This window comes from Equus asinus, chromosome 12 (genome assembly GCF_041296235.1).
Source record: "Equus asinus isolate D_3611 breed Donkey chromosome 12, EquAss-T2T_v2, whole genome shotgun sequence".
In the NCBI taxonomy this organism is placed as follows: domain Eukaryota; kingdom Metazoa; phylum Chordata; class Mammalia; order Perissodactyla; family Equidae; genus Equus; species Equus asinus.
In genome coordinates, this window is record NC_091801.1 from 19,126,607 (window position 1) to 19,139,919 (window position 13,313).

Sequence of the window (13,313 nt, forward strand, 5' to 3'; positions counted from 1 at the left end):
TGAAGACGAGGGCAACTCAGAAATGTTACAAAGAACCCACAGTACCTGTTCCTATAACTCTGACTCTGTGTTCTCAAACAGGAACAACTTGCTGTTTTCAACTGGTCTGGAAATAGATGTGCAAAGCAATAAAAGAAGGCAACAAGAAAATGAGCTGTTTCATGCCTCCTCCACTGTTTCAAAGCAAACGGCTACTCCTTTCCATTGTTCACATGCAGGGTTAAGCGGGTCAATGGATTCAAGTTACTTTTCATTTGTTATTCTATCAGCCAATTGGTTATCCCTCTGGAAAACATAACAAAGAAAGAATAAAACATGCATGACCATAAAGGTTGCCGTTACAAGGCATCCAGTGATACCAAAATACATGCTACATTTATTTTGATCGTTAGTCAACTAGTGCTTGGCTCAATGAAGCGCTACTATGGAGTTGCCTCCAGGTTTCCACCACAACTTTAAGAAAATACGCTAATTTGACATGCCAAGTGGGTCCTTTTATTTTTTTATTGAGATGTAATTGACATATAACATTATATTAGTTTCAGGTGTACAACCATAATGATTTGATATTTGTATATACTGCTAAGTGATCACCACAGTAAGTCTAGTTAACATGCATCACCATGTATAGTTACAAAATTTTTTCTTGTGATGAGAACTTTTAAGATCTACTTTCTTAGCCACTTTCAAATATGCAATACAGTATTATTAACTATAGTCACCATGCTGTATGTTATATCTCCAGGACTAATTTATAACTGGAAGTTTATACCATTTGACCATCTTCACCCAGCCCCCACTCCCTGCTCTGGCAACCCTCAATCTGTTCTCTCTGTATATATGCGCTTGGGGGTTTTTTTGTTTGCTTGTTTTGGGTTTTTTTGCAGGGAAAGATTCGCCCTGAGCTAACATCTGTCACCAGTCTTCCTCGTTTTTCTTTCTTTTTCCTCCCCAAAGCCCCAGTGCATGGTTGTATATCCTAGTTGTAAGTCCTTCTAGTTCTTCTATGTGAGCTGCTGCCACAGCATGGCAACTGACAGACAGGTGTGGTTCTGTGACTGGGAGAAAACACCCGGGCCGCCAAAGCAGTGATAGCGTGGAACTGAACAACTTCGCCATCAGGGCTGGCTCGGGGTTTTTAAAAATTTCACATGTAAGTGAGATTATACGGTATTTGTCTTTGTCTGACTTATTTCACTTAACATAATGCCTTCAAGGTCCATTCATAAATGGCAAGATTTCCTTTCATGGCCAAATGATGTTCTTTTGTATATATATGTACCACATTTTCTTTATCCATTCATCCACCAATGGGCAATTAGGTTGTTTCCATATCTTGACTATTGTAAATAGTGCTGCAATGAACATGAGGGTGCAGGTATCTTTTCGAGTTAATATTTTCATTTTCTTTGAATAAATACCCAGAAGTGGAATTGTGGGATCATATGATAGTTCTATTTTTAATTTTTCTATAGTGTTTCCACGGTTTTCCATAGTGGCTGCACCAATTTACATTCCCACCAACAGTGCACAAAGGGTTCCCTTTTCTCCACATCCTCACCAACACTTGTTTCTTGTCTTTTTGATAATAGTCATTCTAACAAAGTGTGAGGTGATACCTCATTGTGGTTTTGATTTGTATTTTCCCAATGATTAGTGATGTTGAACACCTTTTCCTGTATCTGTTGGCCATCATGTGTCTTCTTTGGAAAAATTCTATTCGGATATTCTGCACATTTTTTAATCAGATTGGTTGGGGGGGTTTGCTATTGAGTTGTATGAGTTCTTTATATATTTTGGATAATAATCCTTTATCAGATATATTATTTGCAAATATTTTCTCCTGTTTGGTAGGTTGCCTTCTCATTTTATTAATGGTTTTCTTTGCTGTGTGGAAGCTTTTTAGTTTGATGTAGTCCTGCTTATTTATTTTTGCTTTAGTTGCCTTTGCTTTTGGTGTCAAATCCCAAAATCATCGCCAAGACCAATGTCAAGGAGCTTACCACCTATTTTTTCTTCTAGGCGTTTTATGGTTTCAGGTCTTATGTTCAAGTCTTTAATCCCATTTTGAGTTGATTTTTGTGTATGGTGTAATATAGAGGTCCAGGTTCACTGTTTTGTGTGTGGCTGTCTAGTTTTCCCAATGCTACTTATTGAAGAGAATGTCATTTCTTCATTGCATATTCTTGGCCCCTTTGTCATAAATTAATTGACCATAGATGTGTGGGTTTATTTCTGCACTCTCAATTCAGTTCCATTGATCTTTATGTCTGCTTTTATGCCAATACCACACTGTTTTGAGTACTATGGCTTTGTAATATAGTTTAAAATCAGGGAGGGTGATGCCTCCAGCTTTTTTCTTCTTTCCTAAGATTGTTTTAGCTATGCAGAGTCAAAGCAGGTTCTTTTAAATTTTATTTTCTTTTTGTTCTAAGGCTGGTACTAATCAATTGCTTTAAAATTACTGAAAAGACCATGTAACATTAATAAGGGGGAAACTGTAACTGCTTACTACGTTAATCCAACTATTTTCATATCTGAACATTTTACCCTAATTTTAGTCAAGAGGCACTGAGTCACAGTGGTGACTAAGATAGTTTTAAGAATTAAAAGATCTCTTGTTAAAACAATGCCCAAATTCTCATATAAAATAAAAGGTCACATGAGAGAATAGCTCCTTTGATTTCAAGTAAGATTCCCACAGACAGAAAAGGTCTTATATGAGACAGGTGTTACTCCTGAAATAGGCACAGTGGGGTGTGGCTCCTGAGGCTGAAGGCAGAGTTTAAGTGTGCTGCTTAGCATGACAGGCAGCAGAACATAGGGCTATTTTGTGTGACTCTTTCAGAGCACTCTCACCTCTAAATGGCATTGATTTTTTTTGATACAAAGGAATAAAAGGCTATTTCTCCTAGATCCTGACTTCCAGCCAGAGTTTAGGAAGAAGCCCATCATCAGGCAGAGAAATAGGGGGTGGGGAGGAAAATAAGGTTGCTTGGAACTAAATACCCAAGTTCCAGCATCACTTCAGCTTAAAGACAATGTCCATTGGTGAGATGAAAGTAGTTGCTATGTTAATATCATGAAATTATGAGTGACTTTAAAAAAAACCTGTAGTTTAGAGTTTCAAATTCAGTTTAATATTTTTATAAAAAATCCGTTATTATTGCAAAATTAACCACTTTCTTCTTAAATCATTTTTTAGTTTTTAAAATACTGAATAAACCATGAGGTTTAAAATTTTTTAGGTATTGCAAAATTCTTGGGTGAAGTAGAACTGTAGCTGTGTTTCAAAGAGAAAACACAGTTTCCTATTCATCTAGTCGTTCAACAATTAGTCTCCTACTGGATCCAGGTACTGGGCTAAATAGTACAATTATACTGGTAAACAAAACCAAACACAGACTCCAGGTTTGTGGGTCACAGAGTTACAACCTCCCAAGAATGAGAGACAGTAGCTAAATGATCACTCAAATAAGTGTACAGGCGAGGCTTTGCAGAGATGTTACAAGACCACGTAAATCTGTGGGACAGAGGGAGAGCAGAGAAAGTTTCCCTGAACAAAAATAACCAAGGAGAGATCTGAAAAGAACTAGATGAAGGGGTCACTGGTAGAAACAAAATATATTCTAGACAGGTGGAAGAGCATGTTCAATGGCCCTGGGTGCTTAAATTGGGGAAATAAAAAAGACATGCTGACATGTGCTCTCATACATAGGATGTCAGCACATGCCTATCCTTATATGACTTCTGATATATCATCTAAACATATAGCCAGAGATTAATGGGATCATATTCCACTTAACCAGGTGAGGCTTTCTAGAAGTGGTGAGTTTCAAATGACGTTTGCAAAAGGAAATAACTCATGGCAAGCACATCAATAATTCCTTGATGCAAAATTCACTCAGTGTATTGTAAAAGTATCATCACCGGAATCGTTCAAGTTTGAAGGGGAGTGCTTAGAAGTAGAACCAGAGTGGCCTTTCTGTGAGGTAGAAAATTGGAGATAGAACTGTGTGTGTGTGTATGTGCGGGGGTGGAGGGGGGGTTACATGCTAATTTTCCTTGTTTATTCTATTTATGGAGTCTTCACCATTCCCTTAAGGTGCTCCTAGAGATCTTTTATATCCCTCTCTAATTACCACGTAGGGTTAGGGTTATTATGAGAAATGAGTAGTACATCAGCACAGAATCTGCAATAGACAACAGATGAATTTGAATATTCAACCAAAATAATCTAACAATCATAAAAATTAGAGTGCATAGCCTTTTATTCAAATTTCATAACTTGGCAGGTGCAAACACCACTCATTTTGAACATGTGACATGCAAGGCACACAGCCCCAACAAATAAATCTTAATCTAAAGAGTCCAACACGATGAACAAGGGCATTAGTGTTGCTATCGTTGTTACTGTTTTTATCACATCTCTACATTATGTTGTTATTATTACAATATATGGAATTAAGGCCATCACTTTGTAAATTTCAAAGGGAAGAATCATCTGGGCAAGCTTCATTCTGTTAAGTCAACTTAGAAAAGAAAAAGACAGGTGATTGGTGTGATTGCATAAAATGAAGAGGCTGTTGGCTACTACACCAGTGATATCTCACACATAACTACCAGAACCATCCTGGCATTTCTGCTATAAAATCAAATGTTCACATGTTTCAGAAGAGCAAATTGGTTAATTCGTATTATGTTGCATAATTTTCTAAAGTAAAAAAATGTCCCTTTTAAAGAGAAGTTACAAAGGGGATGGAATTTTAATAGGTCTAAATCTATAAATATGTAGAAAGCACAGGATCCTAGAAGGCTAAGGGGGAAGAACTAGATGGGAACTCTTGCTAGAATCACTTGGAAAGATTTTAAGAATTCTGAAGCCTAGGCCCTACCAGATTATCCCAAAGCAAAATCTCTCAGAGTGGGGCCAGGCTCAGGCACTTTGAGGGCTCTGGGTGGTTCTAAACAGCTGCCTGGGCTGAGAGACACTGTTCACCACTTCCCTTATCCACCAGGTCTGATGGGCAGAGATTCCTCAGTTAAGTAACATGGAAAACACCTGCCAACCAAGCAGCTTTCTGGAGGAATTTTCCATTCCTGGGCTTCCTAAGAAAACATTTACTTAAGATAATGGCATTTGTGTGACTTAACACAAAATAAAATTTGGCTTTGCATAGTTCAACTCAGGAAGGAATATCCCAAAACAACAATCCTGTTTCTTAGACTTTAGGCAACTCATTTTAAGCCAGTATCTTCTCTGTAAAACAATAATAAAATATGAATCCTTTTATCTCTCAGACCTTTTATCAAATGTCTACTACAGTATTGCAAGAATTAGAGTAGAAACTCTTATAAACACAGATCTAATGACTGTTTTCTAGAATTGGGGTTTGGGTAATTTTTAAGAAGTTATCCTCCTTGCCTCCCAAAATCAGAACAGAGTACACTAGAAGTGCTTTAAGAATTTGAATGTGGTAGATTTCAACCCAAATCTATAACTCATCAGTGGGTAGAATGAGTTATACAACGAATGGAAATTGCTCCCCTATTGTCATATAGTTCAAGGCACTATATTGGGAGCTGTGACGGACTCAGTGGTGGTGGTGATGGTGATGATGATGATGGTAACTAACACAATAACTAGCTTGTCTCATTGAAATCCTACAAAAGTATATGGTGGATACTTTCATATCCTTATTTTACAGAGGAATATGAGATTGGAGAGGTTAAATGAATTACCCACGGTCACCAGCTAGTAAGCAGTGGACCCAGGCTTTGAAACCAAGCTGGCTGATTCCATAGCGCAAGCTCTAACTCACTACAGATCTTTGCTTCAGGACCTTACGGTCTAATTCCAGGGAACTACTGGCTTATATTTCCTTGCTTATCAATCTGTGACTGAGTCAAATGATATATGAGTTAAAGCTCAAGAAAAAAATTGGAGAAATGGCTTTGTCAATGCAAATTATCCATAACCAATCTATAAATCAAAATTGGGGTTAGTTTATTATGAGCCAGATCTGAGGACCAGCCCGGGGCCTTCCTTCTCCAAGGAAGGAAGGGTACCAAAGAAGTGGGGTGTACAGAGTGGTTATATACCATCCTGGAACAAAGAGCATACATCACTTATGATAAGAATGTCCCTTTTACACTTGTCATGAGATGCTTAGCTGGCACCGCAGATTAGTGGTCAGCAGGTCAGTGGTCACAAAGTGAGTACAACAGGGTGGTAATTAATCCTAAGTTCCCAGGAAGAGATGCTTATCCTTAAAGAAATGCTGATATAGGGGGAAGTTGCATCCCTATCTTTAAGGGCATCATTCTTGTCTTTGGGACATGGTAAATATTTAAAGCAGATATACAACACATGCTCAACAGGACACGTCAGGCCCTTTTGGAAAAACAAGGACAGGCCAAATTAGTTTTAACCCAAATGGCTTCCTCATATACTCCAATATATCCTATTGCTTTTCATTTATTTATCAGCTTTAAACGAAGAACTACCAATAAGCACATTCATTAATGAGATCCAACTTCTAATTCAGTGTCAAGGACAATATCTATTTGGTTAAGTAAAGCTCTGAATCTGAGACCTGTGTTACTGAACAAATATTGACTGAGTCTTATCCCCTGCTAGGAAATGTAATATGTATTTCACAGGTGTGAAATTCAACCACTTTGTCACTTACTTACAGTAAGCAATTGCTGTAATAAACCAAGGAGGCTTCAGGTCCAATAGAAGTGTTTATTTGACAAAATGTCTGTAAACAGTACCTTGATTCTTGATTTTGCCAATAGTAGTTCCCTGTTCACATTATCCCAAGATGTCTGTTATGTTAGTTAACTAAAAAAGATAGAAGATAAAAACTTTTGCTCAAAGCAAAAGTCCTTTCAATAGGGTTTCCAATACAAAGTGATTGTTCTGAAAATTGTCATCTGAATGTGGCTAAGTAGCCTACAAAACCAACAGAGTACACAGAAACCAAAATAGTTTTCATCCAACTTGTTTCACATTTAAGTGGCCTAAAGAGATATCTTTATCTTAACTTTAATTAAGCCTCCTTCCAAATGAAGCCTCACCTAGCCCAGGTAACAGACATATATTTGAAAGAGAAGGCAATACTAAAGATTCCCTCTAGAGATTAATAACTGCACTTATATCACATTTGATAATTTCTTAAGTGTTTTTAAAGCTGGGTACCTGAGGATTACTGTAAATATTCAATAAGAACATGATTACCCTTCCCTTTGACCTCGTTCCCAACACAGACACAGATGAAAAGGAGTTAATGTCGTTAACTTGCTGTTTTCTTGTTTAACCTGAGGGGTGACTCAAAGGTCACAAGGACTTATGAGCTTGTTTTGCAGAAAAAAGAATATCTTCAAGGAAGTTACAATCGCCAGATAACGAGCCCCTAGCTGCCTGTTGACGCCCAGAAGTCTAGTTGCCCAAGGGCTTAGCTGGAGTGAAAGAAACACAGATTTCCCCTTTGCTTCTCCAAAACTCCTCCTCCCAAGCCCCTTAGCTCTGTAAAATCCCTTGCTTTTTTCTTCTGTGAAGGTGGATTTGAGAGAACCTATCCTCCCACCATCTCATTTTGGCCAATTCAAATAAACCTTTCTCCATCTCCAAGCACTGATGTCTCAGTGATTGGCTTACTGCACATCAGGCACACAAACTTGAGATTAAGAGGCTCAGTATCATTTTCACATGTCATATACATTATTTGATACTCAGTGGCCATTTTAAGAGAGAGAGAGCTGTCTAAGGGTGATCACATGACTCCCCCCAAACATGAAAACCAATAATGAGCGACAAAAAGGTGGAACTGGAGTCCAATCTAAGTACTCTGCTTCTGAATTTTGTTCTTCTATATCCTTGTTAAACAAAAAGGCTGAATTGAGCAATAAACTTATAAACAACAAAGAGAATCCTTTCTTATTAGTGTACATGGCCAGACACCTCCCACAATGGTCACAGGCCTGAGAAGCAAGACAGTCCTCCCCCTGCGTTCTGGGCCCACCACATCAAGCAGATCACGGCCTTGCACCAATCTCTAGTACCCACAGTGGATCTTCTCAGGGGTACATTTCAACTTTCTTGTTGGGATAATGGTAATGACCTTGTGCTCTCTATTATAGATATACATTCCCCCTTCATTTTGTCAAAGTTTTCTCTTTCAGATGAACAGCTGAAGCTAATTTGTAATCAACCCATTAGCACAACCTTTGGTCTGCAAGGCCTTCTTCTATCTTGTGCAGTAAGTGATGCTTTGCTATTGACAACATGCCTTTGCTGAGAACAGTCTTGGTCTCTGCTGAGGGTCACTGGAAGATGCCCACAACCATGTGGCTAAAGCTGAGCTGCTTCTCCTAGGGGTGAAGGCTGTTGACCTTAAACAAATAGACAGCCAGTTATTTCTTTAGTAAAAATGGGTTTATTGGGGGCCGCCCCCGAGGCCGAGTGGTTAAGTTCAATGCTCCGTTTCGCTGGCCCAGGGTTTTGACGGTTCAAATCCTGGCCACAGACATGGCACTGCTCATCAGGCCATGCTGAGGAGGCATCCCACATGCCCCAACTAGAAGGACCCACAACTGAAAATACACAACTATGTACCAGGGGGCCTTGGGAGAAAAAGGAAAAATTTTTTAAATCTTTAAAAAAATGAGTGTATTCAGGATCAGCAAAGAATTGTAATTTGGGGTCTGCAATCATGGCCAGCCACAAGCAAGTCTCCCAGCAGCAAAGGAGGAGAAACTCTATTACAAAGAACAAGACAAAGTTGGGCGGGCTATTGTAAACAAAGAGTCCATTGGAAGAATTGAGAGTTCAATGTGTAGTGGCTTTTCACTGGCTGAGTTGTGACAGTCTTTCATTGGCTGAGCTTCTTGTCAGTCAAGAAAAGGAAGTCTTTCTTCTTCCTGTTGGGCTCTGCTATGGACATAGGGCATGGGAACTCTTGACTACAATTTAATGAGGTTTCTGTTTATTAATTTGCCAAGGTAGACAGGCCCTCACCATCACTGTCTAGCCTCCCATAGGCATCCCCAGCTGCCCTACTCCTTCCAGACTCTTCCATGAGCCGTACAGAGTTTTCTGTATTGCTCCAGAAACCGTGACCATTCTGCCGACTGTCCTCACTCCCAGAGGGCATTAGCAGGAGGTGATCCAAGACCATAGACACACAGGCTGGTAAGCTGGCCACTGTCACCAGAGCCTCACTACTGTTGGGGTAATAACTGTTAGGACCTCTGCAGTCCCTCCACCCTCCTCACAGGGGTCTCCTCTCTGTCCTCTCTGCTCTCTCAGAGGCAGGCCTCACCTCCTCTGAGATACTAAGTGGAACAATGTCATGGAACCAGTTTGCAAGGACTGGTCCTGGAATTAACAAACTGGGTCCCTACACAAGGTAGCTCTTACCTGGGACACAGTTCAAATCCTCCCACAGAGCTGACCAGAACCCAGTCTCAGGACAAGTGGGAGGGTGAGTGACAAGTGCTTCCCCACAGAGGAAGCTGCAATTCTGCCCAGCGCCCTTCTGTGGAATTCCCTGCCCACCCACCCCCGACCCCCGCCCGATCCCAGGGCTTGGACATCCAGCAAGTGGTCTCAAAAGCCGTCTCTGTAACTTTCTTAGAGGCTTGAGCAAAATAGTCAAATGAACAAATATTCAATTCAGCATTTGTTCTCACATTAAAAAAAAATTATCGGTTGCCAGGATTTCAGTCTTAAAACAAGCACACCCGCTATTCAATATGCCTGTATCGCCCTCTGGTGTTCAAAAAGAAATCAACCGTGAACTGTAGTTTCCACTTCAAAATACTCCTCACCCCAAATCACCCCTGGCTTTCAGTATCCCTGACGTCTCTCCCCCAGCCACCTGAGAAGAATTGCCGAGAAAAACACTCACAGAAACACTAGGGTGGGGTAAGCCATGTCTGGAAGGGACGCCGCCCTTTGCTTGCATTCTTCTGAAGCTGAAGTTTTGCAATAGTGTCGAGTACAAGTCAGTTGGGGGATCTACACTGTAACCTCACAAAAATCTGTTTTTGAAGCTTCTGTCTGAAGGGAGAAACTTGGAGGCAATTGTTGAACTTCTGAGGTCTCAGACCCAACACCCATTGGCTGGTACAGGACAGAAGACCTGAGAGATCCGGGGAGCAAATTCATAAACAGTGAATAAATGCCTGCTGGCTGCTGTGGGCGGGGAGGCAAAGGCCAAGAAATGTTCCCTCCTCTTGGGCGCGTTGCAGAGGTCCCACAGTGACAGGTCTTAGTCAGGTTTTCCATGGCCAGCAGGGAGGGGTGTTTTATTTAAAGACGAACACACATTCCGGTCTGAAATGGTTCCCCCAGAGCCACACTCAGCAACTTTGACCCCTGAAGCATCTGAGTTTACAACCTCTGGTTACCTCCTAGAAGAGAAGGCAGCATGTCTACACTTAGAGGCATAATCCACAATGCAAGGCAGCTAACAAGAAGGGACAGATGATGGTGCAGAAAACTCACACTGGAGGAAGTAGGAGGAAGGGTTCCCCCGGGAGCCAGAGCACAGGAAACAGGGACCTTCCCTTCCAGGTTCATACTGGGAACTTCCACCTGACAGCATGACAGGTGTATCAGTTTCCTAACGCTGCTGTGACCAGGTGGCACAAACTGGATGACTTAAAACGGCAGAAGTGTGTTCTCTCACAGCTCTGGGGGCTGGAAGTCCGAAGTCAAGGTGTCAGCAGGGTTGGTTCCTTCTGGCGGCTCTGAGGGAGAGTCCATTTCACGACTTCCTCTTAGCTTCTGGTGTTGCTGGCAATCCTTGGTATCTCTCAGTCTCTGCCTCCATTGCCACGGCAGTCTCCCCTGTGTCTGTGTCTTCACACAGTGTTCTCCTCTCTATGTGTGTCTGTCTCTGTGTCTCCTCTTCTTATAAAGACACCAGTCCTACTGGGTGCCCCTTACTCTAGTACAACCTCATCTTTTTTGTTGTTGGTTTTTTTTTGAGGAATATTAGCCTTGAGCTAACATCTGCTGCCAATCCTCCTCTTTTTGCTGAGGAAGACTGGCCCTGAGCTAACATCTGTGCCCATCTTCCTCCGCTATATATGGGATGCCTGCCACAGCATGGCCTGACAAGGGATGCCATGTCTGCACGCGGGATCACAACCAGTGAACCCTGGGCCGCTGAAGCAGAACGTGTGAACTTAACTGCTGTGCCACTGGGCCAGCCCCCCAACCTCATCTTAACTTACATCTTAATTACGTTCTCAAGGACCTTACTTCCAAGTAAGGGTACATTCACAGGTACCAGGAATTAGGACAAATCTCTCTTAGTGACACAATTAGACCCACAACAACAGGACCGTAAAGTTGGGCAGATTTGGAGGTTATATTTAGGCCTATTCAGTGGTGTGCTGGGAAATGTTTGACAACTAGATTTCCAGGAAAGGAAAAGTCCTAGTTTGTAGATTTCCATCATGTATAACTATTCCTTCTCAGGTCTATTTCAAGCTACCAACATGACACCTAGCTTACAAAATTCCAGAAAATTTAACAATGTGTCGCCCTCATCCACTGGTACCAACTGCCTCCATCATGCCACTGGGCCTATTATATTTCAAAAAAAGGTCAGTGGCTAAAAGGAGCTATCCATCATAATTTGTTTTATATATTTGCATATTGAGGCCAAGATGCCTCTACAACTTTTGATTACCTGTATGTAAAATGACTAATTTGTATATAATTCATATCAAATTTTGAATCTGAGCATGCCTCCAGGCCGTTCTGCTTTCTGGGCCTCCCTTACCCTGAAGTAGCATTCTCCTCTTAGTCCTTCCAGACACTCTGGCCCCCTACCTTTGATGTCCTTACCATCCACAGGTACCCTGTCATCTCCATGGCTTTTCCCAGGTCTGAAAACTTACCCCTATTCTCTCAGGACCCTGGCACTTAGTTCTCACTCTTTCCACCCCAAGTCCTGTCACCGACCCGGGGCTCTTTAGCTCCCATGTGGTCCTCCCAGCCAGCATCCTCTCCCTCATACCTCTTTGGCCTACTTAGGCAAACCTCAATCTCTCAAACCTTGAACTCCAGCCTTGCACTCTCTGCCCACCATTGCCTACCTTGCCAGCTAACTCCCCTATGCACATGGCACTTACATCTCACTAACTTCCTGGGTCCCCAAATCTATCAGCCATGTCCCTTTCTTCGACACTTTCCCTCTTCAGCTTAGACTCCAGCGTCACCATTGTAACTATTCCTTTGCCAATACCCCTCATTCCTTCCACCACCCCAGCCAACATTCAATCGTACATCCACTGGTGAGGTGAATGTTGCCACCACAGATCTATGGTCTCCAATCCCAGCTGCAACCCTGCCCTGCATCTTCTGTGGGTCCAGGGAGACCCTAGTCCTTTTACCATTCTCTACCACTCTCCTCCAATCTCCTACCTCACCTCCAGCAAAAGACTTTATGTCCTACATCACAGGAAAAAATACCGAGAGTATTCTATTGTTAACGAAGTATTTTCACATAGGTTCATTTGACCTACACAACAACTGGAACAGGTAGGCAGGGAAAATATTATTATTCCCACTTTACGAATCAAGAAACTAAGGCTCAGAGGAGTCTCACATTAACATCAGACAGTTATTAATAGAGCCTGGGTAGAAACACAGGTCTCCAGTTCCGAGAATCCCAGGTCAAGAAGTGAAGTAGATGATTTTGTAAGGGCACCAGCAAGTCCTTGGCAGCCAGGAGGAGCACCCACGTCTCTGGGTACCTTCCAAATTCTTTAGTCACCTCTAGAGTGTGCTGCCATCTCAACAATGGCTCTATTGCTTTCAAAGCACCTGAAGTTCATTTAACCTTTATGTTTAAAAAATTTTAAACTGGAATGATCTTGAAAGCAATAAGCAGTTCTATTTTCCTTTCTTTTGAGAGTTGTTACCACCAGTGATTGTTTCCCTGTGTTAGTGTTTATCTCATAGAGTGTTCTCAGAGCCTTGGCTGAAACAAGCCCATTTACCCTCAGCTCCTGGCATCTGGTTTGCAGGCTCTGGAAACACCAGTGGTGAGATAGAAGGAGCCATACCAGTGATCTGGTCTAGAAACCTCATCTCACAGAGCCCAAATGCATGCTTGTCAGCCTACAAAGGTGTCATGGAGAATCCACTGGGTGGATCCATGTGGACTTGACAGAGGAGATGATTTTCTGTAAACACATGATACAAGTCAAAGCCACTTCCATTGGGATTGGGGCCATAGTGAGTCACTTGCTGCAATTTCAGACAGATTGGAATCTCAGCTCTTTCCTGG

General features: G+C 41.7%; 1 protein-coding gene across 1 annotated transcript in view; it reads right to left on the reverse strand.

Moving 5' to 3' along the window:
- The window catches only part of DNAJC5B (DnaJ heat shock protein family (Hsp40) member C5 beta), a 73,569-nt gene extending 63,415 nt beyond the window's left edge, over positions 1 to 10,154 (reverse strand). The window contains exon 1 of the mRNA XM_070480927.1: positions 9,915 to 10,154. Within this exon, the coding sequence (XP_070337028.1) occupies positions 9,915 to 9,971 (57 nt within the window). The 5' untranslated portion in view covers positions 9,972 to 10,154. The remainder of the gene's footprint in view (positions 1 to 9,914) is intronic.
- Positions 10,155 to 13,313: the final 3,159 nt, after the last annotated feature.